This window comes from Rhinatrema bivittatum, chromosome 9 (assembly GCF_901001135.1).
Source record: "Rhinatrema bivittatum chromosome 9, aRhiBiv1.1, whole genome shotgun sequence".
Classification (NCBI taxonomy): Eukaryota; Metazoa; Chordata; class Amphibia; order Gymnophiona; family Rhinatrematidae; genus Rhinatrema; species Rhinatrema bivittatum.
This window is the reverse complement of record NC_042623.1, coordinates 98,683,900-98,711,414: the sequence shown is the minus strand read 5'-3', so window position 1 is coordinate 98,711,414 and position 27,515 is coordinate 98,683,900. Positions and strand designations below refer to the sequence as shown.

Here is a 27,515-nt window from a genome sequence, read left to right as displayed (position 1 = left end):
CAACTGAACATCTCATAACTTATTCAGTATGCCATGAAAGTGTGATTTTACTTTAGTTTATGAAAATGTCACATGATAACAGAGTTACCATGTCTTACCTCCGTCTGGGTATCACCCTGCCATCTGGACTCATGGAAGCAGATACTGAATTTCTACATACACGGGGGCTTCCATTGGGAAAAAGACCAGGACTAGCTGGAACGCAGTTGGAGAGATCCTGACGATTTGATAAAAACATTTCTTTTTTAAATTAGGAAACACACCATACAAATAATTTAACTAATCCCAGGTAGCACAGTAGAAGGCAGCAGATAAAGACCAATTGGATCATCCAGTCTGCCTAGTTTTCCTGTCCACACTGTGAAGATATATCCCAGCTGCCAGCCGTAGAAGCTTGATCACTTGTACGTTATATCACTCTTTATCTCAGATTTTGTTTGCTTCTTCATTGTTTTCCTACCATTCTGGTTAGATGACCATGCAAGACCCCCACATTTAATCAAACACCCAGACTCCTCATGTCCCATCACCAAGCCCTGCAATGATCCAAATAGCTGCAAAAAACTACTGAGGCTGTTGTCTTAACATCTAATCTCCTAAGACTCTGTTGCCTTGCTCAACAGTACCCAGCCATCACCAACTTGCTGGCACCAGAACATTAAGACATTTTCAGATTTCCAGGAGAAATTTTAAATACAGAACTACAAAACCTATAAATGCCTTTAGAATATTGATACACATAGAACACAGATATTTTGGGCCTAAGTTGTTTTGGGTTTTTTTTTGGAGGGGGGAGCAAAATAAATACAAACTGACTCTCAGACACCATACTGTGCGCATTGAATTACGTACTTTAGAAAGTAAGGGGAAAATCTTGTGTAGATAAAATGTAATGCAGCAAAACCACCAAAAGATGTCACTGTTTGTTGCTTAGTGATTTAACCTTGACCACCACATAGCATTCTCAGCAACCAAGTCACTGCTTCCTGGACAACCACATTGTCTGCTTACATACCTGTATTCCCAAGCTCGATTTCATTACAAAGAATTGATCCACCAGCTTCTTGTGCAAAGGTCTCATGTCCTGAGGCACAACCTTCTCGTGCACTGCTAGGCCAAACTCTAGTATCTGTGCCTTTATAAAATAAAGGGAAGGGAAGAGGGAACAACATTCTCAGCTTGTTTAGTTCTTTTCATCATACATCTCTATACCCTACATTATGGGGAAAGACAGGCTGGGCTTTTATACACCTCCCTGTGCCTCACTTTGCTCAATGTTATTGGGTTATAATAATTGTGCATTGTTCTCTCACTCTTCTGAAAGCTGTCATATGGAAGAGACACCAAAAACTGTTATCCAGACATTCCACCTCAGGGACGGTGATAAATTATTCCTTGCAATACAGCTACAAGTTGTTATGGGCACTAAATGCGTTAGGGAAGCTAACTTTCACTCCTATTTGTGGTATACTATTTGCTTACATAAGCGGGCACATGGAGATTAAGGCTAGTATTTTATAAACCGTGCAGTGGGAGCACACATGTATTTCTGCTCTGAAAGTGCACATGTATGTTTCAGTAAGCACATACATTTCCGACATGAGAAAATGTACACTGTCTCCACCCATTTTATAAATACACATGCATATTTTGTACCTGATTCACTAAGGGTTTTTCCCATAGACACAAAATGGAGGAAAAGCCTTAATGGACCTGGCCCTTTGCGCATGAAATAATTGTGACACTGTGCGAATAAACGCCCAGAATTACATGCAGAAGCAAGAATTTTATAAAGTATGTGCGTATACTGTTTTGAATATACTTGTGCATGCACTTGGAATCACCATTTTGCTGATACCTTCACTAGTTAACCCAATGCTTCTCCAGTTCAACTAGACCCTCCAGCACAGGGCTTCCCAAACTGTGGGTCAGGACCCCAAATGGGGGGGGGGGGGGGGGTGTCACAAAACCTTTAGTTGAGGTCACAAGTGCCTCAAACATCAGCACTCTTCAGCTACCAGTAGCAGCATTAGTGTGGAAGTCAGCATGGGGCCTGTGAGCCAACACACCTCACAGGCCTTGCAGGGGTCCTGCCCTCATAACAGTTTCTGTGATAAAACTGTGTAAGGAGTGCTGTTGCAGGGCCTGTGAACTCACAGTGGCTCGGAGGCTCTGCGCTGACTTTCAGTGCTAATATTGCTGCCAGCTGTAGATCACTGTTAGACTTGGGACCAGTGATGAGGGGTGGGGAAGGCTCAGTGTACATGAACTGGTAGATTGCCACTGCTCCTCTCTCCTCACCGAACCCAAGAGAAAAATGTTGCTCTTGTTACCAGCCTACCTTGTCTTCCCATCAATTGTCATCCACTTTAGCCTGGGGAGATTTATGGAGGAGGGGCTGTTTAAAGGAAGGGATCAGATGCATGAGGGAGTTGGAGATTTGGATCAGGTGGGGAGGGAATGCCTGAGGATGGTGAGAGGAGGGATGGTACAAAAATTGACTGGGGGAGAGGCGTTGGGGTGAGAGGGGATCAGCTGGGGGCATATGAAAGAAGGGTTAGAGGAGAAGAGGGCTGGGAAGTGAAAGGGGATAGGAGATGATAGTAAGGAGTAAAGAGGGATATGGGATGAGAAGGAGGAGGGGGATGACAGAGGATCAGTTGGGGTTATAAGAAGGGCTTAAGGGTGAGATCAGCAGTGGAGATTCACAAAGAGCTGAAGGGGTGAAAGAAGGGATGTGCTGGGGAGATGTAAGGGGGGGGGGGTGTCCATTGGAAGCACTGGAGGTTGAGAGAAAGAATTAACTAGAGAGTGGGTGGATGTGAGAGGGGATCAGCAGGAGTATGGGGAGGGTGAGACTGGAGTGATTTTTGGAGGGAGACTACACCCTGCTAATTTGGTTTGGTCATCCTCTGGGCCATATGAAGTTTCAAGAGCTAAAATGGGGTCACATTGGCTAAAGGTTTGGGAAGCCCTGAACTCCCATCAGTTCATCCAGTCTTCCCACCCAAAAACTACAGACAGCAGCATGAATCAATTAGCAGGGTAGCAACTACTTTAATGTCTTAATCCCGCCATGGAACGCCCTCTCCCCATAAAAGCCACACGAGGAACCGAAAATATGAGCTTATTCTCAACATTTATAAAATAGCCTATATTTTAAAGGCTACTTGCATGCATTTATGCTATTTTATGGTATAACATTTTATTAGTTTTCATAGAAATAAACAAGACAGGTCAGAGGGTGCGTTACACTTCAACACCCAGAACCCCTTTGAAAATTCATCTTACAGTGTTTCACAAATTCTATGAAACAGATTGTAATAAAGCAGACTGAAGTTTCTTACATTTTTGTTTTAAGGCTTCTTACATTGTTCTTGATTAAAGTTCATGTGGGTTTTGTTTGAAAGTTACTGATAACGCTCTGTTTCCAAAGATTAACATTCTACAGAACTGGGTATTGAGGGGAACAAAAATATCTACATCAGCTAGCAGAAACTCTCCCCTATAAAGAGTATTTCTTTCTCATCTCCAACTATGCTTTCAGGAAGAGACCACATACTTTAATAACATTATATTTATTGGAATATCATAATGATTTCTCTATATCCTAAATACTATGTTTTGTTGTCTTTACAGAAGGAACATTCCACTGTGCGGTACTGGTTATTGTGCTTCCATTTAGCGCAAAAAAGATATCCTGCCAAAATCCAGCATTTAAAAAAAAAAAATGAAAAAAGAGAATATGTCTTTTCCTTTCTAGCACATACATTTCCTTTCACAAAAGTGAATGGTAAAAATGAAAGAAAATTTGAATAATTCTGGCATAATACACATAACACATCATAATTTTTAGTTAGAAGTACTGGAAACTTTAGTTACAAGTACTGGATGCTAAAACTGGAGACCACTGGAGAACATGATGAATGTTGATGAATGTTTATGTTTGTAAAGAAATCTGTTGGAAAACGATAAAAAGGAAAAGTAAAATAAATGTTTTTAGACACTATGTGTATTCTCTATGTTACCTGCTCAAGCATCAGATCTCTCAAGCGGGTGATCTTATCTCCATCTTCAGGGTGATTGAGGACATAGTCCTTTACAAAGAACGCCTAAACAAAATAGAACCACATTGATTGGTCAGAATAGATTTGTTATAAGGACCACACACATTTTTCCATTGCAAAAACATACTTCGCTTTGGAAGATTTTATCATAAAACCTGTAAAAGCAATTCATAAATTTTATAAATAAATACATAAAATGACTTCATCAAATTACAAACCGTCCCCTCCAAACATGCATGTTAACCTTCTGACTGTACGCTTTAGATTTTTTTCAACTAAATTCTGTATTACAACAAAATTGACCCTTGCAGGGAAAATTTTATTTCAAATTGGATTCACCCATAAGAACATAAGATATGCCAAACTGGGTCAAACCATAGGTCCATCAAGCCCAGCATCCTATTTCCAACTGTGCCAATCCAAGTCACAAGAACCTGGAAAGTACCCAAATATTAAATAAATCTCAAGCTACTCTTGCTTATTATTTAATAGCGGTTTATAGATTTTTCCTCTAGGAACTTATCCAAACCTTTTTAAACCCAGTTATACTAACTGCCATAATCACATCCTCTGGCAATGAATTCCAGAGCTTAACTATGGCTGAGTGAAAAATAATTTTCTTCAATTTGTTTTAAATGAACTACTTGCTAACTTCATGGAGTGCTCCCTAGTCCTTCTGTTATCTGAGAGTGTAAATAACCAATTTACATAACCTGTTCAAGCCCTTTCATGATTTGGTAGAACTCTATCATATCCCCACTCAGTCGTCTCTTCTCCAAACTGAACAGCCTTTCCTCATAGGGGAGCCATTCCACGCCCCTTATTTTGGTCATCCATCTCTGCACTTTCTCCAGTGCAACTATGTCTTTTTTTGAGATGTGGCGACCAGAATTGCATACAGTATTCAAGGTGCGGTCTCATCATGGAGCGATACAGAGACATTATGACATCCACTGCTTTTTGTCATTCTCTTCCCAATAATTCCTAACATTCTGTTTGCTTTTATGATCGCCACAGCACACTGAACTGACAATCTCAATGTATTATCCACTATGATACCTAGATCTCTTTCCTATGTGGTAACTCCTAAGATAGAACCTAACATTGTATAACTACAGCAAGAGTTATTTTTCCCTATATGCATCACCTTGCATTTGTTCACATTAAATTTAATCTGCCATTTGGAAGCCCAATCTTCCAGTTTCACAAGGTCCTCCTGCAATTTAGCACAACCCGCTTGAGATTTAATTACTCTGCATAATTTTGTGTTATCCGCAAATCTAATCACCTCACTCGTTGTACCCATTTCCAGATCATTTACAAATATATGAAAAGCACCGGTCCAAGTATAGATCCCTGAGGCGCTCCATGTTTTACCATTTTCCACTGTGAAAACAGACTATTTAATCCTACTCTCTGTTTCAGTCTGCAATCCACAAAAGGACATTGCCTTCTATCCTATGACTTTTTAGTTTTCTTAGAAGCCTCTTATGAGGGACTTTGTCGAACACCTTCTGAAAATCCAAATACACCACACCTACCGGTTCATGTTTGTCCACGTTTATTCACCTCTTCAAAAAAAATGTAGGAGATTTGTGAGACAAGACTTTCCTTGGATAAATATTTACATGCTGCCCCTATGCCACCTCTTGGCAGGTCTAGGTATCATACATTACATATACGCGGACGACATCCAGCTAATTTTACCAGTAGACAAAACAATTGAAAAAACATTGAACCTAGCAATGTTGTACCTAGATATAATTAAACAACTGCTGTGCCAAATGGAACTAGTAATTAATATTGAAAAAACAGAATTCCTACACCTTGAACGAAAAAAAACTGAATTAATCCAGAATCCCATCAAAATTAGAAACGATCAGATAGTGGAACTAACCGAAAAAACTCGAAACCTAGGAGTAATAATTGACAGTGAAATCAACCTCAAACAACACATATCATTGAAAGTCAGAGAGGGGTACGCGAAACTAATGGTCCTTAAAAGGCTAAAACCACTACTAACTAGAAACTAGAAAAGGACTTATACATACAGGCAAAAGTCACCAGATAACATATATGCATTCCTTACCTTTATTTTTATCACACTTAAGTGTTAAGTTAAAGAATTACAGTATATCGCATATATGGATAGCCTATTAAGGGAACTTCAATACACACTACATATAGCTTATAATATTTTGAATCATGTATCTGAACAACTTTGGCACCCACTGTTTAAAGTAAAATCTATTTCAAATTAATTTTTGTGCCTATTTGTAAACCGTTGTGATGGTATATCACTTAATGACGGTATAGAAAAGTTTTTAAATAAATAAATATAAATAAAAAAAATAAATCCATGCTAGCTTTGCCCCATTAAACCATGTCTATCTAAATGTTTTGTGATTGTATTCTTTATAACAGTTTCCTCTATTTTTCCTGGCGCTAAAACTGGAGGCTCACTGGTCTATATTCTCCCGGATCACCCCTGGAGCCCTTTTCAAATATTGCGGTTACATTAGCCACCCTCCAGTCTTCAGGTACAATGGATGATTTTAATGATAGGTTACACATTTTTACTAATAGATCTGAAATTTCATTTTTGAGTTCCTTTAGAACCCTGGGGTGTATACCATCTGGTCCAGGTGATTTACTACTCTTCAGTTTGTCAATCAGGCCTACCACATCTTCTAGGTTCACCATGATTTGGTTCAGTCCATCTGAATCATTACCCATGAAAACCTTCTCCGGAATGGGTATCTCCCCAACTTCCTCTTCAGTAAACACTGAAGCAAAGAAATCGTTTAATCTTTCCGTGATGGCCTTATCTTCTCTAAGTGCCCCTTTAACCCCTCGATCATCTAACAGTCCCAACTGACTCCCTCATGGGGTTTCTGCTTCGGATATATTTTAAAAAGTTTAGCTTCCCTAATTTCTCTTAGCATTTCTTTGTCTGTCTCACTTTTAGAACATGGGAAAAAAACCTTTTGAAAAACAGTAGGAAAAATATATATAAGTAGTGGCCAGTAACTGTTGAGCAACACTCCATGGAACAACTGAAAATTTCTTTCTTCATATGACTATAGATTTTCCACCAGTGTACATGTAAAGTATACATGCATAAGTACAATAGTTTCTGAATAAAAGCATACCTTCTAAATTCATTTTACAATAAGAGGTGTTTTTCACTGATTAATGTCTCCATAAGTTTTCAAAAGTTGACCTTAATATTTCTTTTTGAGATCACAAGGTTAATTTTTATTATACTGGTCTACTGGAATTTATAGTCCAATAGGTTGTGGCAAGTATCAAACAGCTATCACTAATAGACACAGTAACACATCAACAAATTTGTGATGTTTTATAATTAGTAGCATATATGTGTTTATTTTATACTAATTATGTATTTAAGGGAAATGTCTATTCAAAATATTTTCATGTTATGAAATCAAAGTTTTATTTTATTTTACACTCATACCTAGGTGAATGAACTGTTAATTGGGGAAGGGAGAAAAATGAGAAACAAAGAAGACTAGGAGGAAGGAAGTGGGAAGATGGAAATGGAGAGGTAGAAAAGAGAATGGATTGAAGAAAATATTTTAAAATACTAAGTCTGAATGGGTCTGTGCACTCTGGGGGCATATCAATATGCCAAACAGTTGCATGAAATACATTGGAAACAGCTTAATGGTTTTCAATTTTACCTAAATTCTTTTAGCCTTTGAAGGACAAATGATAGAAAAATCCTCACTAGTAACTGTTAGAAACAGAGATATTTGGCAAAGCAAGACAAAATAAAAAAAACATATTTCTCATGACATGAAAAATGAGCCAGCATGGATGCTCACAGACACCCGTTCATCCAAATACATATGCATCTTTCATTCACCTCCAGCAGCCCTCAGGTATGAATATATTCACTCCTGCTCCTGGCTGGCATAGGTCTGGACTGATGCTGCAGTCGTGCATCTCATTACTTTCTATGGCAGCAATTTTGGCAGGTTGGAAACACTTTCATGCTCAGAGAAAAATATGAAAGTTGCATCTATTACTCAGTCATATAAAACCTCAAAGCAACATTAGCAGCATTACTCTGTTTTCAACTGTTAACCAAAGTCTCCATGCAGAAGACATTTTTAAAAAGGCTAGCATCACTTTTCCTTCTCAACTATCACACATCTTTCCATTTAATAAAAAATTCAGCATATCCACACACACACACACACACACACACACACACACACACCCACACACAGAGGTTCTCTCACACTCCCCCATACAACAACAAATGGGCTCTATCTCACACTTCATCCCCCATACTCACAGAAGGATCCTCTTAATCCCCCCCCCCCCCATACACGGGTTCTCTCTCTCCCCCACACACAAATGGGTTCTCTCTTACTGTTGCGATCCCCCCTGCTGCTGCGCTGCAGGAGGTCTCTTACCTTCTTCCAGAGGCCGCCTTGAAGCCAGGGCCTCGCCTGTGTTCCATCCGGGACTTGTTCCAGGGCCCGAGAGGCCTAGCTGTGCCTGTGGCTTGCAGCCTCAGTGTTTGGACTTCCTGTTGGGCGACGCCCTTCCCTAGGGGCTGGCCCGCAGCTCTCTACCCTAATTATAGGACCAGCGGTGGGCGGTCCTGGCAAGCTCCTCCCAGGGAGTTGCCTTCTACCTCCAGTATTTAAGGACTTTCTGTTCACTGTGTCTTTGCCTTCGGATTGGGTTACACAGTTGCCTGTGGCCTCTCCTGATCCAGGTCCTCCGTGACTACGACTCCTGCTTGTCGGCAGCATGCCTTGACTCCGGTCCGTGACTCCGACTCCTGCTTGTCTTCAGCCTGCCTTGACTCCGGTCCGTGACTATGACTCCTGCTTGTCTTCAGCCTGCCTTGACTCCGGTCCGTGACTCCGACTCCTGCTTGTCTTCAGCCTGCCTTGACTCCGGTCCGTGACTATGACTCCTGCTTATCTTCAGCCTGCCTTGACTCCGGTCCGTGACTCCGACTCCTGCTTGTCTTCAGCCTGCCTTGACTCCGGTCCGTGACTCCGACTCCTGCTTGTCTTCAGCCTGCCTTGACTCCGGTCCGTGACTCTGACTCCTGCTTGTCTTCAGCCTGCCTTGACTCCGGTCTGTGACTCCGTCTCCTGCTTGTCTTCAGCCTGCCTTGACTCCGGTCCGTGACTCCGACTCCTGCTTGTCTTCGGCCTGGGATCTGTGCATTACAGTTGTCTGTAACCTTGCCGGTCCAGGTCCTCCATGTTTCCTGATGTCTGCCTAGACGTGTTTCCTGATGTCTGCCTAGACGTGTTTCCTGATGTCTGCCTTGACGTGTGCCTGTTGTCTGCTCCTGTTCCTGCCAGCCGAAAGGGCTTCGGATGTGAGTATCCCAGCATCGGAGTTCCTGTTCGCCTGGGTCTTCCCCGCGCCCTCCTTCTCAGCGTGGTCCGCGACCAGCCTTCCTAGGCTGTGTAGGGCGCGTCTGGGACAGGGTGGTCCGCGACTCAGTCCCACGGGCGGGCTGAGTAGGGCGCCCTGATGGACAGTGCAATGTTCCCGTCCAGCCTTGTCTTCAGTGTCTGCTTCAGCCCTTGTCCGGATGTCTACCTGTCTCTGCCTTGACCTGGTTCCTGAGCCTTCTGTCCTGTTGGGCCCTGGAGTGGCCAACAGGAGGGATTCGTCCCACTGGCTCTTGAGCTTCTGCCAGCCGAGGGGGCTTCGGATGTGAGTATCCCAGCATCGGAGTTCCTGCTCGCCTGGGCCTTTCCTGTGTCTCGCTTCAGCCCTTGACCTGATGTCTCCGTCTTGCTTCTGCCCCGTCTGATGTCTTCTGCTAAGGACTCTGTCTGCCCTCGCCTCTGTCCGGCCTGCTGCCCATTGCCGTTCCCTGCGGCAGGTCCGAAAGGGCCGGGAACAGTCGGAGGACCGTTCACTAGTCAACTTCCCCGTGTTGGCTACCATGGGCATGCAGGTCCGGCTGAGGGCCGTACTCCCTGTTTCCGTTCCTGCCTGCCTGGCTCACCATGCCTGCTCAGCTCACCTCCCACGGTGTGGCCTTGGGCTCCTCCTGGGGTCCTGCCGTGGCCCAAGGGCTCACCACCCGCCCGAGACTACCGCGCCCGCGCGCGCTCGTAACACTTACTCCCACACAAAGTCAGTGACTTTCATCAGTGGCGGCTGATACCACCAACTCTTCTTGTGCTAGCGGATTCTGGCCTCCCCACCAGTGGTTTCATTAGTGCCACCCAGTTCTGCCACCTCTTCTTGTACTGCTGGGGCTTTTGTCAGTGCCACTCAGTCTCACCATCTCTTCTCTCACTGGCAGGGCCTGGTTTTCATCAGCAGTGGCTAGTCCCACCATCTCTTCTCACACTGGTGGGATCAGCACAACCTTGCAAGCTTTTCTGACTCTGCCCTGCATTAAAAAAAAAAACTTCTGCCACACCAAAAACAAAACCAAAACTGGCAGGATGGTAAAATGAGCTTAGCTGGCTAGATTTGGCCTGCGGGCTGTAGTTTGGGGACCCCTGCCCTAATGGATAGCCTCATTTTTAATATACACACTCTATCTCTTCCCACAATGGGGGTCAGTTTTCAAAAGGGTTAGCTTCCTAACTTTCGGCTCGATACAGTAAGGCCGCGGTAAAAACAGTGCGGCAGTGTCAGGCGCACCCTTCCTCCCCGCACGCACAGTTCTCCTAACGCCTGATTCTCTCTTCTAATCGCATGCAAATGCATGCCACGGCTGTGAAGCGTTAGGGAAGAGTTATGCCCGCGCAACCCATTTTACTGTATAGGCGCTGTAACAGCGCCTATACAGTAACCTGGGTGCGCTGGTACCTGTCATTTCAAATGACATTTGAAATGACAGGCACCAGGAAGTGTAAAAAAGTGTAAAAAGTGTAAAAAACAAAAAACCTGTGTGTTATATAAAAAAATAAAACAATTTTAAATACCTGTCGGAGGGCCGTGGGTCCAGGCGGCTGGTGGGCGGCGGGCAGCCATCAGCGGCATCCGGTAGTCCCTTCTCCCTTCCTCCCTCCCTCCCCTGCCTGGATGAGCGCCAAAATCGCACGGGCGGGGTCGGCAGCGGGGGGGCGGCAGCAGGATCCGGGAGCGGCGGGTAGGCAGCAGCGGGGTCTGGGGGGGCAGCGGCAGCGGGGTCCGGGGGGGCAGCGGCAGCGGGATCCAGGGGTGGCAGCGAGATCCGGGGAGCGAGTAGCGGCAGCGTGTTCGATCGGGCAGGCAGGTAGGTGGCAAAATAAAGATGGCCGCCTGCACGGGAAAATCGTGCAATTGGCCGCTGAAGACGTGACGTCACACCCCGTGACGCCAAACGTCGTGACATCACGTCTTCAGCGGCCAATTGCACGATTTTCCCGTGCAGGCGGCCATCTTTATTTTGCCACCTACCTGCCTGCCCGATCGAACACGCTGCCACTACTCGCTCCCCGGATCTCGCTGCCGCCCCTGGATCCTGCTGCCGCTGCCTCCCCGGACCCCGCTGCTGCTGCCCCCCCGGACCCCACTGCTGCCTACCCGCCGCTCCCGGATCCTGCTGCCGCCCCCCCCGCTGCCGCCCCCCCCCCCCCCCCCCCCCCGCTGCCGACCCGCCCGTGCGATTTTGGCGCTCATCCAGGCAGGGGAGGGAGGGAGGAAGGGAGAAGGGACTACCGGATGCCGCTGATGGCTGCCCGCCGCCCACCGGCCGCCTGGACCCACGGCCCTCCGACAGGTATTTAAAATTGTTTTATTTTTTTATATAACACACAGGTTTTTTGTTTTTTACACTTTTTACACTTACCATAGCAGGCCCGAGCCTTGCTACTTTTTCGTTTGTTTTTTTTTTGCTTCGGGAGGAGGGGACCGGACGGGGCTGCAGGAGACCGGACGGGACCAGGGCGGGTAAGTAATGTTTTTACACTACACTACACTAACTCCTACTAGGGGGAGGCGGTAAACTAGCAGGTTAAGGCCGCGGCAGAACAGCGGGTTACGGAGGAGATAATATCAGCGCCCGTTACAGTATCGCAGGGGAATAGCTAATTCCTTCATTATACAGCTTTTTCGTTCATTTACATGCTGGGTGCGGAAAGGGTTTAGGAAGCGCTAAGGACGCGTGAAACTGGAGACTGTATCGCTGGATGGCCTTACTCGTCTGTATTGTGCGCTCCCAGCATGTTACAGACCGGGAATCTTTAACTCAACGTTACTGTATCGACCTGTTTGAGAGATAGACATCTAAATTGGTCCCTTTGAAAATTTCCTGTGGCTGAATGATTACATTTATGAATTCTGAAACCGTGCAGCCTGGGAGTGAGGTTAGGTTAGGGGAGGAAAGTTAGCTAGCTAGTGTTAGCATCCTTAGCCAGCTAACTTGACTAATTAAAACATATTTATTTAAAACATGTGTAGATTGCTTCCCCAGTAGAATCCTCCCACAGGAATATAAAATAAAAATGCATATACAGCAAACTAAATATACAGTAAAATCAGCAAGTATGGACAACAGAAATAGTTGATAAATAACCAACAATAAATAAACAAGAGCCCTAAACAGCAAATATCAGTCCAACCACTACTGCCCCCATCTTTCCCCAGATATTAACCAACATCAGCTATCCTCACAGACTCCAGACACTACCCTCCAAGCCACCAAACACTCACCTCTCATTATATCAAAACCCTCAACTTCATCAACCGCCCACTTCTGCAGACAAGGTGGCCAGCTCCTCCATAGCCTTTCCCATTTATCCTATGAGGACTGATGTCCACTTATACATACTGCATGATAAGTCCCAATCTGCCATGGCACACATCCAGGACTACCAGCTACCCCTCCCCCCCCCCCCCCCCAACCTGATTCCAACTTCTCAAGGAATAGCCCAGATTTACCTTTCTTCCTGAAGGTTAGATAATTTGTTTCCAACTGGATATCTGATAGATTTCTGTTCCGCAGAGCTAGGTCCAGCACAGAGGATGCCATTGCTCAAAAATTAGCTTTTTGTAGTATGTGGTCCTATATATGCATAGATTAGCTCCCAGGCTAGATCTAAGCTCCCTTTCAGATATGTAACAGTTCAGCCTATGTAAAATATAGTCTGGCCCATTACTTCTCATCTTATAAACCACCACGGTAAGGAGTTTAAATCTAGCCTAATCAACTAAAGGGAGCCAGTGCAAACTGTAGAGCAAAGGCAATGCACTTGTCTTATGAGGGCAGACCAAAATGGTTGTTGTTGCCATATTCTGGATTACCTGTAGCCTATTGAGTCTTTACTAATGCCTGTATCATCATTTCTGAGCACAAGAATCCAAGACAATAATTTTTTTCCACAGATTTTCTCACATTTTTGTTATAACAAACATTGATACATTCCTTGGAAAAATAAAAGCTGAAAATGAATACAAATACTGCAGCCATCACTGTCTTCATACTATGCCCTGCATGGAAATCTGCTTGGTAGACGTCCAGACTAGCCAACTCCTCCCAAAAAAGGGGCAGTTTGAACCAGTGCTGTCTTCTTAATAAGCTTTACCAGGAATGGATTATTAGTAGGGTCCTTCATTTTCAGTTTAAACCGATTTCCACCCATAAATTCCTGGATTTTTTTCAAAGATGACAATCTGTTTAAACTGATATTCACCGTAATTTTAGGGGGCCCAATATTCAAAGCACATTCAGCGCTATTTAGTCAGATAAGCGGGTCTTATGCGGCTAAGTAGTGGCCACTGAATATGTGCCTACATTCAACGGCTGCCGCTTAATTGTATAAGTCTCTTATATAGCTAAAAGTTACATGCACAAAATGTAGGCGTGCACTGGGCAGATCAGGGGTGGAGTGAGTTAGCCATATAACTTATTTGTTTAACTATTGATATTCAGAGTTAGCCACATAAATATACGTGTAAGTTTAGATGCCCCATACAGCAAGTCTAAACTTGGCCGTATAGACTTATCTGGCTAAGTGCGTATAGAAATGCATATAATCAGTGGGTTTGCTGTGACGCTGAATATATATTGTAACTTAGCCAGAGAAGTTCTAAGCGGCTAAATTACTTACATGGTCAGTTTTGGATATCTACCCCAGGATGATTAAAATGCTGCTCCAGAGCTGCAGATGCAGCATTTCAAGGCTTCCAGCACTGCATGAAGCCAGTGTAGGCCAAAGTGCATGCTGTGTTTCTAGTCCCGCTCCCAACCAATGAAAGTGCTCACCCTCCAGTGCTGCCCCATGCCGTGTTTCAAGTTCCACCTTCTCAACCCCAAGCAGCCACAGTGCCTGCTGTCTGATGCAGCAAAGGCATTTGAAGCAGGCCCTGTCCACAGAAGCACTTCCCGGCAGACACCCTGGCCCTGCACAAAAGCAGAAGTGCAGTGCCCCAGAGCACAGGAGCGTCAGTAAGCACGCTGCTGAAGGAGAGAAGAGAAGCCTGGAGCCACCACAGGTAAGGATAAATGCTGCTGCAGTGAGGGGATGGGAAGAGACAGGAGATCGGGGTAGAAATGGGAAGGCTACTGAGTGGGTGGGTGGGAAAATCTGCTTAATATTGTTTTATTGTCCTGGCTTGTCCACCAAAACAAATTCCAATATTTACCCAGAAAAATGAGTTATTTTTTCAACTGATTTTCTCCTGTTTTTGTTCTTATCATAATAAACCCAGATAAATTCCTGGGAAAAATAAACAACAATAAAACAAAAAAATGAAGGTCCCTAATTATTAGTAATAGGGTGACAGTTCGAACACAGAGAGACAGCTAAAGATTTTTTTTTTAAATCAGGGATACACCAGAACATTTTAAAGAGCAGGCAACTGACCCTCTTTTAAGTGAGGTATTCACAATCCTTGCCAACTAGGCATGAGTATCATCCAGAGAATAGTTTTGAGGGACATGAGTTATAAAAAAAAAAAAAAAAAGCTGCAGTTGCCTTTCCCCATGGCCCTCTAACCATCATTGGGAGCAATGGATGCTGTTGAAGTTTTTTCTGGTGCTGGCACAGCTGTCAGCATTGAGCTACCCTTTGGGGAAAGGGATCATCATGGGCTCTGCTGGTTCCTCTTTCCCAGACTTTGAAACAACTTTATCTCCAGAACTGTAAGTCCCTCCTTGGCCAATGCGTAATGCTTTGGAATAAGTGATGGAATCTCAAGAACTAGAGGCAAGCATCCTCTGCAGGAAGAAGAATATTTTAGTGCAGGAAGATCAAGAGACTGTGATTGCACAATCAGCGAACAGCCCCCACTGTGAGTTCATCTCTGACTGAGCTGAATGATGGAGTGCACTGAAAGCAGGGCTTGCGGTAGAAGAAACAATGATGGTGTCTTCCCTGGAGAGCTTGAAGGTTCAACTTGGGGTTTTGTAGTCCAGCTTTGTGACAACAGAAATGAGTGAACAAAGACAGAAAGCAATTCTTCCCATGAGGGTTAATGTTACACAAAAAAAATAATTTGAAAATTATTCCTCTTACGTCTGGTGTTTCTCCTTTAACAATATAGAAGTAATAATTAATGAAGATTCATAAGATTCCTGAAGAAGCTTTTACACCAATTGTTAAAACTATTTTATTTTCCAGCAATTACGTGCATGGAGGGAAAGCAGAGCTCGTGGGGAGGTATAAATTAATGTTGATGTTTTGAACTTGACTCAAGTGTTAAGAGTTCTCAGTGGAAGATGAGGTTTCTCCTTTAACTCTTTTAGTTACTTTTGCATTTGAGTCAGAGGCTATGATTTAATTTTTTTTTTTTTTTAGAAATAAAGATGCAGGTTTCTCAGGGAGAGTGTTAGTAGTTTTTTTTTTTTTATGGACTCTAGCTTCAACAGATGAATTTAGCTCCAGAAGATGACTGTCCTAACCAAATGAAAAAAATTAGAAGATCAGAAGATTTCCTTTGTAGTTCAAGGACTGTAGCTCTGAAAACTTCTAGTGTGCTTTACTTTTGGGTTTGAAGAAAAAATGTCTCCCCCAAAAATTATGTAATACAAAAATGTTCTAGAATTTTTCTTTCTTGCCTTTTTCTGCCTTCCACTTGTGATACTTATCTGAATATCTGAATATATTTTGTATATTTAGGAAGTGGTGGTCCCAGACTGGAAGATACCATCTCCTATTAATTTTAATTTTTCCTTTCAGGTTTATTGTTCAGGACTAAGAGGAAGCAGTTGTTTCAGCCTTTTCTAAGTGAGATTTCTAATTTCTCTAAACTGGAGATTTTATGTTGATTAGAAGTGTGGATCTCTAACACAGAGACCCAAGATAAATACATTGAGTAGTGTGTTTTCTCCCATCCACAGATCATACAGGGATGTTACTATGGTAATTTCTCAAATGCACATATAGAGAACACTATGGGTTCCTACTAAGAGAAATTCCCATTGTCCTAGAGGAATAGGAGTAGTATTTAACTCTTTAAAATGGCCTATACAGAAAATGAGAAACAGACAAGCGCTTAAATCCAACAACCACAGGTGGCTTCGTTTTAAACCTTTAACCGATGCTGGAAACGTATAGTTATGTTTTTAGTATTTTATTGGTTTAATATTTATGTATATATTTTATATTTTAACAGCTAATAGGTTTAGTTATTCCTTTCTTTTAAGTTTTGTTTTATCTTTATAATTGATTGTAATTTCTTTACTGTATATTTATTGCAATGTAAACCGCTGTGAAGGCTATGCTGAGACAACGGTATATAAATAACAATAAACCTTAAACCTTACTATGTGTGACACTGAAATGGTGGAGTCTTAAAAGTATAAAACCCAGTGCTACCATACTAGGGTGTGGACTCTCTTTATCCCAGGTAAGGGCCAGCATGTCCTTATGCTGGTTCCTGTTTAGTATGGATTTTTAGGAAAGGACCCTTGGACTTCTAAGAATGAGATCTGGTTATGAAAAAGTAGAAAGGTGCCTTTGCCTAAATTTAAGATGTCTTTTGGGAACCTTTTTGTTTTGTAGAGAAGGAAATTCTTCCACTGTTCCTCTCTCTCTATTTTTGGTTACCCTTTTAAAGGATTTTTTTTTTCAACATGCCTGATTGCCCTTGGGTCCAAGGACTCAGTGTGTTCTAGCTAAGAGGAGTGGTATCTCTCTCTCAGAAAGAACCAATGGACTACTGTTAGTCCTGTGGAGGAACAAATCTGGGTTCATTCCTGGGGAGATGCAGAAGCAGTTTTTCCCTTAATATAGCAAAAACTGAACTTCTCTCAGTCCATAGTCCTCATTCTGCTTTTTTTTAATTCATCGGCTAGCTTTGATAATCATGTACTTCCCATTCAAAAAGTGTGAAAAGTTTAGGGGTTATGCTAGATAGCAATTTGTCATTCTGTTTACACATCAAAATGGTCATTAGACTTGTCTTTTTTAAACTGTGTGTTCTTTTGAGCCTCAAGAAAATGCATCTCGAACCAGATTTACACACTGTTTTGCAGGCATCTATTTCCCCCTTAATTAACTATTGCAAGAGTCTCTATTTAGACCTCCAAGATGCCACTTTACAGCCCCTGCAACTTCTGCTTAACTCAACAGCACGCCTTATCATTGGAATTAAATTCCATTAACATATTACTCCCACTTTGATCAACCTTCACTGTTCCCCTTACACTAGCAAATCAAATATAAAATTGGGATGATTACATTTAAACTGATTAATAAACATTCTTGATCATGATCCAATATTCTCCTTAAATTATATCAACCATCTAGACAATTAAGATCTACAGAGAGGTTTTCTCAATATTCCATCAGTACAATCTGCTCATGTCTATGTAAATAGAGAATGTACTTTTTCTGTTGCGGCTGCAGTTCTGTGGAACTTTTTATTAGACCTGAAGACATTCAGAGAGTTGTTAAAAAACTTTCTTATTTAAGCAGGCTTATATGTAACCCTACATTTTCCCATGTATAAATGTTTTTCTAGGACCATAGTAAAAACCAACATTAGCAAAATCCAAACATTGTAGAGCTCCTTCATGCATACCCCATTTAAAAAGAGCAAAAACATGTCAGGGACTCCACTGTACAGCATTTGTTTTACTCTATTTAATGCTTTTATATTGTTTATTTTAAATTTGTAAGTTTTTATTGTATATCACTTAAGCATTTTAGTGTTAAGTGATTAACACATTTTAATAAATGTAAATGGTGAAGAAGATCTGTAGTAACCAACCATTGACAATCTCATCTACATCATCAGGATGTTGAAGAAAGGTGTGTGGAGGTATCTTCCAGGTACCAAGAGAGAAGAGTATGGAGAAAGGAGGAGGAGTAAAAACTTTGAGCTGAACAAGTGGACTTAAGGTATGAGATATGGGACTTTACTGTAATATATCAAAATTGGAAGTAATTATCCTAGTCACCAAATTCTGGGAAGAAGCTCCAAAACTACCCTATTAATTGGAAAGGATTAGGCATGAGATAAATTAATGAACTTCAGTTAGAAGATAAAATGGAAGCCTAAAGTCACAGATTTATTAGAAGATTTGAAGCTGTAAAATTGAATTGTAAATACAAAGAATCTGTAACTTAATCTTATCAAATTTCCATCTTTAATCAGTAAAAGTTAAGTTGGAAACCATCAGTTGTTTCCAGCATGATTATTACTACTGTATACAAGAGACTTTAATACTGAATTAAATATGAACAATGCTTAGGGCATAGAAGATAATCTTTCCCCTGAGAGAGAATCTTAGACTTTCAGAGAGGCTTAACATCAGGAAAGGAAAATTCCATACTTAAGCCCTATATGAGGTGTGGTCTTCGGGATCCTGTGAAGGGATGCTAGCCTATGGGTTACACAGAGATTTAACAGAGGATTAAGATGACAAATTTTCTCCATCCAGGAGATTGTACAAAATATGTTTTTAAAATGTGATTTCCTATTTGTTCTGGTATGAAATGGTGGAGTATTTCTAACTCAAGGAATTGTTGCCTGGGTTTTTGAGGTGTCAATGATTGGTGTCCTCCTTTCCATACAGAGTTAACATGAATCAGCATCATTAAATTTTGGGTACACGTTTTGCCGCAGGCTATTTTTTGATCCATTGATTGTGACTGGCAGCTAGAACTCCATTTCTTTGTCTGGGGGGTCTACAAACCTTTAGACCTTTCTTTTACTTGTTCCACTTTCTTTGACATAAAGAAAGTAATGTGTATTATGTGTTAAGTCATGTATTTTCTATGTCCAAACATTTGTTTCACCACTAGATGGCAGTATTTATATACATTTTGTTCCAGATGTTGCTCTAGTGCTGGCCACAAGAGTGCTGAGATGGTACAACTTAGGGGGTCATTTATCAAAGTGCTATTTGGCATTTTCGCATGCGAAAAGCACCTTTAACGCATGCAAAAACGCCTTTAATGCATGCAAAAACACCATAATGCATGATGTGATGCAAATTAGGAAAAGGGGAGGAGCTTGGGGTTGGATTTCTGGCCAAGTGGGCCGGCTTCACAATTTGTGAAGGCATATCGCACAGCTTTAACGTGGATTTTAATTATACCTTTTTCGTTTGCTTTAAGCTGTGCATTATGGCTTTATCGCACTGTGCAATGTTTTCGCAAATAGCGTTTTCAGTATTTTAAGCTGCTAGACTGAGGGAGGGTGGGAGAGAGAGAGAGAGAGAGAGAGAGACTAGCTATAAGGCCCTCATACTAGGTAGGTATTTATACCTCTATAGGAGGCCCACCTAGTAACATCAAGCTAGGTTGAGACAACATTGCAAAAATCTCATTTTTGGGTGAGTTTCCTCACTCCGAAGGTCATCGAATCTTCACAAGAGAGCACTGTTCTGTTCGTACATCGCACTCTGCATGTCAAAGTGGCCCCTAACCCCTACACTAATACCTAAACCTCACCTTGTCACCTTGAGTAGCTAGGTGGACCTCCTATAGAGGTATAAATACCTACCTATTATGAGGGCCTTATAGCTAGTCTCAGTCTCTCTCCCCCCCCCCCCAGTGGTTGTAGGTAGGAATTGTGGTACTTACCACAAAGTGCGAAAAAGTTATCGCAGTCTGTAGTAATACCTATACGAAGTGCTAAGATAGCGCACTTTGCGATAAACAGCCTATTACCATAAAACACACCCATTTTCCTATTGCATGCGATATTTAGTGCATTTGATAAATCCAGGCCTTATTGTGTAACATCTGGGATAGTGATATCATCGTCCTGCTGTTGATGTCTAATCTATTTTTTTTCTATAATGTCATGTGATGTTTATGTGATGTAAAAATGTGCTCACTTGCAAGTTCCCCATTTTAAACTTTTTCTGGTGGGGGTGTACGTAGGGTTGACTAGACCCCCACTATACTTTAAAGTGAGGAAAGTTCCAGCAATGGGAGGTTCCAAAGGAGATGATGTCATTTAAGAGTGTCCATTCCCTAAAGGGTAAGTCAGAGAGGAGATCCATAAATGATGACTCAGTCAGTCACTGGGAGGACTTTTGAGGAGTCATGTGGTCTTTTAGGGATCAGGGGGAGGCAGCTGTGGGCTATAACTCTCTAGGATTCCAAGGAGTCATGTGGTCTTTTAGGGATCAGGGAGAGGCAGCCGTGGTCTATAACTCTCTAGGATTCCAAGGAGGAGAAAGGGAGATTTGCCTCTCTTCTCTAGATGGAGGCTGGAATGGGTTCTGGGGAATCCAACTCAGGTCTAGATCCAGGAAGGATTTCTATCCCAAAGTCAAAACGATAATTTATTTGGAGAAGCTGGGACACCAACCAGGTAGAGTGCTAACATTCTTTGTGTGGAAGAAGATTTTCCTGGATTCTATTGGTTTCATAGACAGAAGATAGCTTATTGGAGAACTAGGAGGGCTCTCTAAAGTCCTGCCTTAGTACTAGATTTGAGGACTTATCTCTTTTGGGACTGTGCTGAAATTACCTTTTGATAATAGACTCTCTCTTACACTTTGTAACCTTGGAACTGAATTTCCTACCTCTGTACTGCTGACTTGTTTATTTTTTTGTCAATAGCAAACACGCGGTATGGACAGCTTTATTTTATTTTTTTAAGACTGAACCTCTTTAGCACCCTACAGGTTAAGTCTGTCTCCATCAAAGAATCTGTGTACCTGATGCTGCAACGGGTTAGGTCTCAGTGGTCTCTTAGGGTGTCCCCTCCCCTAAAAAGAGGGGAGATTACAAATAAATACGTGTTTCCAGATGTTAGTAGGGCTATACAGTTCAGGCAAAAAGAATTGCTTTATGTTTACAAGTGATCTTCCTTAGACACGTTTTTTATTCTTAAATTCTTCTATAAGTATGTCATTATATAACTATCACTGTAAAGAATTTCTAGACCCAGGTCATTGCGAGTCCTTTATAAAACTAAAATCTATCTACATTCTATCCAGTTTTGCAATTGAGAATTACAGTACTGTGGGAGGATTATATGCCAATAGTGTTTGGTAATACTTGCAATTTAGTACTTTATGCTCGGTAATCATATTTTTGGCATGAAGTTATATTTACTTCATGTATTATGGTGTGGGAACCCTTTTTATGATTTATCCTTATTGTGGAATTTTATGGGCTATTAGATGATTTTGCCTTGCTTTGTGATGGAATAATCATTTTCCTACTGTGATCTAATGGCTTTTTTTTTTCTTTGACAGTTCTTATCCATGAAATACTTTGAAATAATAAATGGAAAAATTAAAAAATGTATTTACAGAAAAGAATATGGAAAAATAAAATTATACCATGTGGTGCTTTTTTGGCAGGCTGAGGGAATGGTGAGGAGGTGAGAGTGACTGGGTGTATCCAAGCCGCATTGGGTATTCATGGTATCAAGGGACTTTGTAGCTTCTGTGACTGTTCTAGCTATTGCTGATCTTATATGACTAGAAAAAGAAAATACATAAGATAACAAATGCTTAAACCCAAGCCCTACCTAACCAAACACAAGACATATGATAAACACTAAAAGGCTCCTAATTTTAGGCCTGCTATTTTCTTGCCTAACTCTAAGCACCTAGCACTGGAAATCAGCTCTGAGCAACCAACTTCATTTCCCCAACCTGACCCTTCCTCTGATCTCTCCCATTTTTAAGGCACCTAAATTGAAGCGCTGAGATAGAGAAAATGTTCTCAGTTTGCCAGATCTAAGCACCTAGCTCCTTAAGTTAGATGGCTACATATTTTGATATATCAGCCTGTACGCCTACAATTTATGAAAACTTACCAGTATATGCATCATGCATGCAATATGGAATGACAAGAGATATAAATGATCTACCTAACTGATATCATGTGTACCAAAATAATATAGAAACCACCAAGGTAATACTCACTGAGGGTAAATAATTCAATAGGTTCTCTATACCTATTCAATAACACACATACTAGAGATGTGTGATGTTTGATGTGTTATAATAATAGTGTGTTCTCTAGTGTGTGTGTTACCAAAATAATATAGCAGGCACAAGAGCCTTACCAAAAAATGGATAGCACATAATTTTACACTTTTAGCTAGAAACAAATATACAGTCAGTGGAATGACTGATAAGATAGAAAACAAGTAGTCTCTGCTCAACTAAACATGATGCACCACTTGGTAAGATGTGCCCTCCTGCAGCCACTGTGATAGCCTACAATTTCAGCCATCCTGGGCCCAATATTAGATAGGAACAATGCCTCTACTGCTCTTCTGGACCAGCAAAAAAATAAAATCAAGGAAAATCACATCAAGCAAATCACTGAAAAATATGTAACAGAAGTATGTTTTACAATGCTAGATTATCCCTAGACCTGTGCATAGGTAGGCCAAATCAACTATACATCTGCACCCATTAGTATAATCTAAAATCAAATGGGAAAATAAAGTACTTATGAGGAGAGGCACAAGGACCCTCCAGGGTACACCCTGGGAGGCCCTGTAATGGTCTGGAAGCACTAGCTGCATAAAGAGGGGAAACATTTGCCCCCTAATGAATAGCTGTGAAAGATCTGCAGCTTTCATCTCTAATCAATTAGTCAATGAGGGCCAATGGGATCTATCCAAATCAGTGGGAAGAGGTAGGGAATCTGGGATCTGTGCAGTTGAGGAGAAAATGAGGAGGAATGTCTGTGGCCTGTATGACTGAAACAAAAAGGAGAAGTGTTGGGGGCTGGTGTGAGCAAAAGGGGAGGAGGAGGTGCCATGTGATCTAAGAGGATGAAGGTAGTGAAGGCCTTAGAACAGAAGCAGGGGGAAAAGAGAGGTTGAGATAGAAAGACTGATGAAGAGGGAGTTATCCGGGTAAATACCTACTTCTGAATATCCCTAGCACTTATCTGTCTAAATTTTAGCTGAATAAGTCATTATCCAGCTAATATTTAGATGGATAATGTAGGGGCATTTCAGGCCAGAGCAGCAATAGCTGAATATGTTATTTGGCTATCTCCAGACTCAAACAACAAGAGGTTTAAGTTATCCGGATAACTTAAACTAAACCAGGGATATTAAAAAATATTGCCGGTTAAGCAGTGAATAGAGGCAAAAAAGACAACTCCTGCGTGGGCCTCACGGCCTGATCCTTTGCACCCTTCCACTTCACAGATCCTCAAGCCTCCCAAAATAAGAAATAAAGTTGTGAGCCTCAAGACCAAAAAAGGCTTTCACCCTTTCCTCCCTGCCCCGTGTTCTAAAATGTTCATAGGGCTATGGTAATCAGAATCCTCTCCTCTCCCCTCCTGTTAAGTGCGCCCATAACCTACTCCCCCACTTCGCATTCTCTCAAACCCTGAATGGAAGCTGGGATCTAGAAGTTTGCGTCTTGCCTCTGGCACACCCAACGTTACTCTGATGGTTACACTGATCATGTAAGCTATCAGGGTAGCAGTCAAGAGTATTTGCCTTGACTGCCATGCTGGTAGATTAGGTGACCAGCATAGCCATCAGAACAATGCTGGATGTGTTGAGAGGTGGATGCAAGATCTGAGCTCCTGACTCGCATTTAAGGTTTGGGAGGGTGCGTTGCAGGGGCACTTATTGGATGTAGGAAAGGACGGGAGGAAAGGGGAAATAATTCTTATTGCTGCGGCCCTTTGAAAATTTTGGAAATTTAAGGGGCCAGATGGGGGATGCATGGAAGCCTTTTTGGGCCTTGAGGCCTGAAACTTTGATATGGCAGAAAGGTGCAATATAAATAAATAGATAGACTTTATTTCTTATTGTGAGGGGCACAGAGTTCTTTGGGGTAGAGGGGTGGGGATGATTGGGCCACAAAGTCCATGCAGGAGCTTTTTTTCTTTTTTTGCTTCTACCCATTGCTTAACCCCAGATATTCTTTGAATATTGCCAGTTAAGTTAAAATTATCAGGAAAACCTACCTGGATAACTTTCCAACCTAACTACCAATATTCAAAATCTAGATGGTTATGTTACAAAGTTATCCAGGATATCTGGATAACTTTATTCGGGGATATTCAGTGAGATGTTTATCCTGCTAAATATCTGGGTTAACTTAGCCAGCTAATTTTAGCTGGATAAGTTAGCCATCATAGGATTTATTTTTTAATATTGGCCACAATATTTATGAGACTGCTGGAACAAACAATATGTTTCATAGAATAATTTCCAGGCAGTCAGCTGGAGTTTGAAGTGGAAGAGAGAAAGAGAAAACAGATGCTCATGGATCAGATGCAAGCATTGCTGTAAAATGACAACAGGTAAAGAGCTTATATTTATTCAGAAGAAAGGGTTCTTTACGGGATTATGAAATACACTTCCGGGTACATCTGTACAATTTTAAACTGGATTGCTTCTTACAAGTTAATAGTATGACTAGTTATTCAGAATTAGGTTTGGTGAGTTTCTATCTCACAGGTGCTGATTTGGGGATTGTATTCTGATCACCTTCTTAGGAGCAGAATGAATTTTTAAAAATTGTATTGCTTATTGTGAAAAAAAAAAACCAAACCTCAAAACACTAGCCTAGTTTTGATGCTTTCCTCTGGCACAAAAAAGGAATGATGCTTTCTTTCAACCAAACTATCAGGCCGATACAGTACAGTGCGCTCCGACGGACTGTATTTAAATACAGTACAGTGCGCTCCGATGGCCTAATTTTAATAAATTTTTTTACTGTATCGCGCACACAGGAAAGTGTCCTGTGCGCGTGCTGGGAGAGCGGGCGCTCGCCCACTCTCCTGCGTTTTTTACTGTATCGGCCCGTATGTAACTGCAATGTTGCCCAAACTCTGCCTCTCACTGAGTCACATTAACATGGTTCTTCTTTGTATCTCTAACACACTATTTCCACTCAGTTTTGTGGTATAGAAGCGCCTCATGCTATTACTATCCAGCATTAATTTTTTTAAATGGGAGCTGTTAAAATATTTTTTGCTTACCTCTTGGTACCTTGTAACTCCTCCGTTAACTGCTGCATCTATTACTCCATTCAGACACATTGTGAGTGGGTTAATATTCTGCATCTGGCGAGTCTGACATTGAGTGATCAGCGTTCTCAGTTGTAGGTTCTTATTTTCTAATACTTCCATTGCATTTTCAAGAGGACTCATTTCCACCTAGGAAACAATTATCTACTTGAGACATGGAATTCTAGTATTTACAATATTGACTCTGAAAATTTTAGTATGCTAAAAGTTCTTATCACAATTGAAAAAACATATTTCTCTATTTTTTGCAGTGCATTTTTTTTCTTTGCTTGGGCAATTGAGTGTGAAAAATCCAAAGTAACATAGCCAAAATGTACTTAATTGCACTGTTGAATACATATTATTGCTTGAACGTATGAACACTTGTCCACGGACACAGAAAAAAGGAAACAAATTGTTAATCATTAATAAATGCAAATTTATCATGTACTATGAAAGAAAGATCAGAGACATGCAGCTTTTGACATAGAATTCTAAAAAAATGTTTCTTTGTCATGACCTCATGAAACCATGGCATAGTTACAGAAAATCACATATTATCCAGCTGTAGAGTACAGCTCTTAGGAACGTGCAAGTACAGGGTAGCTCAAATCAACTGTCATCTCTAATCACTTGTTTGGTCTCTCAAGCTATGCAACTATTTTTTTTAACATTCTGAGGCAGAAAGCTTAGAGACTCAGTGAATGATAATCACGCATGAAGCCCTTTACCAAGTAATCTAAAGTACTGTATAGAAATTACATTTACTTATATGTCAAATGCTGAGTCCTCCCTGGCCTGGATATCCAGACGGCAGAACCTGGAGAAGGTATGGAGGGAGGACCATGTCGCCGCTTTACAGATTTCTGCAGGCGTCAGCATCCTGGATTCCGCCCAGGATGCCGCTTGTGCCCTGGTAGAATGAGCCTTGACTTGTAGAGGCGGAGACTTCCCGGCCTCCACGTAAGCTGCTCTGATAACTTCTTTAATCCAGCGGGCGATGGTGGGCCGAGAGGCCGCTTCCCCTTGTCGTTTCCCGCTGTATAGGACGAACAGATGGTCTGTCTTTCGTACTTCTTGTGTCATTTCCAGATATCTGAGCAGCAGTCTGCCTATGTCGAGATGGCGTAGCAAACGCCCTTCTTCAGATTTATTCAAACCCGCCATGGTAGGCAAGGATATAGTTTGGTTAAGGTGAAATTGTGAGACCACTTTAGGTAAAAAGGAGGGAACCGTGCGAAGATGGATAGCCTCAGGAGTGATTCTGAGAAATGGATCCCGGCAGGACAGTGCTTGTGGCTCTGAGACGCGGCGTGCTGAACACACCGCCAATAGGAACACCATCTTCAAGGTTAGAGAACGAAGAGACAGGCCCCGAAGGGGTCTGAAGGTGGATCCCGCGAGGAAATCCAAAACAAGGTTGAGGTTCCACAAAGGCACTGGCCACTTCAGTGGCGGACGAATGTGCTTGACTCCTTTCAGGAAGCGAGAAACATCTGGGTGTTTGGCAATGGTCTTGCCATCCCTCCTGGGACCACAGCAAGACAGCGCAGCCAACTGAACCTTGATGGAGCTGAGGGAGAGACCCTTCTGAAGTCCATCTTGCAGGAAATCCAACACAATAGGGATCGTGGTCACATGTGGATTGGTGCCATGAGTGTCGCACCATGCTTCAAATACTCTCCAGATCCTTACATAGGTGAGGGATGTGGAAAACTTGTGAGCTCGGAGGAGTGTATCTATCACTGGCTCCGAGTAACCTCTTTTCTTCAGTCTAGCCATCTCAATGGCCAGACCATAAGAGAGAATTGAGCTGGATCCTCGTGGAGGATGGGACCTTGATGTAGAAGGTCCCAGAGAGGAGGCAGGGGAAGGGGCTCCCCTGCCAGTAGTCTTCTCATGTCCGCGTACCAGGGTCTTCTTGGCCAGTCTGGTGCCACTAGAAGAACTAGGCCCCGGTGTTTCTGAATCTTGTGGATGATGGCGCCCAGCAGAGGCCACAGAGGAAAGGCGTATAGCAGAGTCCCTGGAGGCCACGGCTGAACCAGGGCATCGATTCCGTGGGAGAACGGATTGCGCTTGTGGCTGA

At 42.2% G+C, this 27,515-nt stretch overlaps 1 protein-coding gene across 5 annotated transcripts in view; it reads right to left on the bottom strand.

Annotated features, from left to right (window-relative positions):
• The window catches only part of DOCK4 (dedicator of cytokinesis 4), a 939,215-nt gene that overhangs the window by 92,006 nt on the left and 819,694 nt on the right, over nucleotides 1-27,515 (bottom strand). For 3 of the 5 annotated variants that reach the window (XM_029615608.1, XM_029615609.1, XM_029615610.1), the window contains exons 42-45: nucleotides 25,400-25,576; nucleotides 4,029-4,112; nucleotides 1,016-1,135; nucleotides 99-217 (exon numbers count right to left, since the gene is read on the bottom strand). In XM_029615608.1, coding sequence (XP_029471468.1) covers nucleotides 99-217; nucleotides 1,016-1,135; nucleotides 4,029-4,112; nucleotides 25,400-25,576 — 500 coding nt within the window. The remainder of the gene's footprint in view (nucleotides 1-98; nucleotides 218-1,015; nucleotides 1,136-4,028; nucleotides 4,113-25,399; nucleotides 25,577-27,515) is intronic. The other 2 variants (XM_029615612.1, XM_029615613.1) reach the window with 1 other exon arrangement.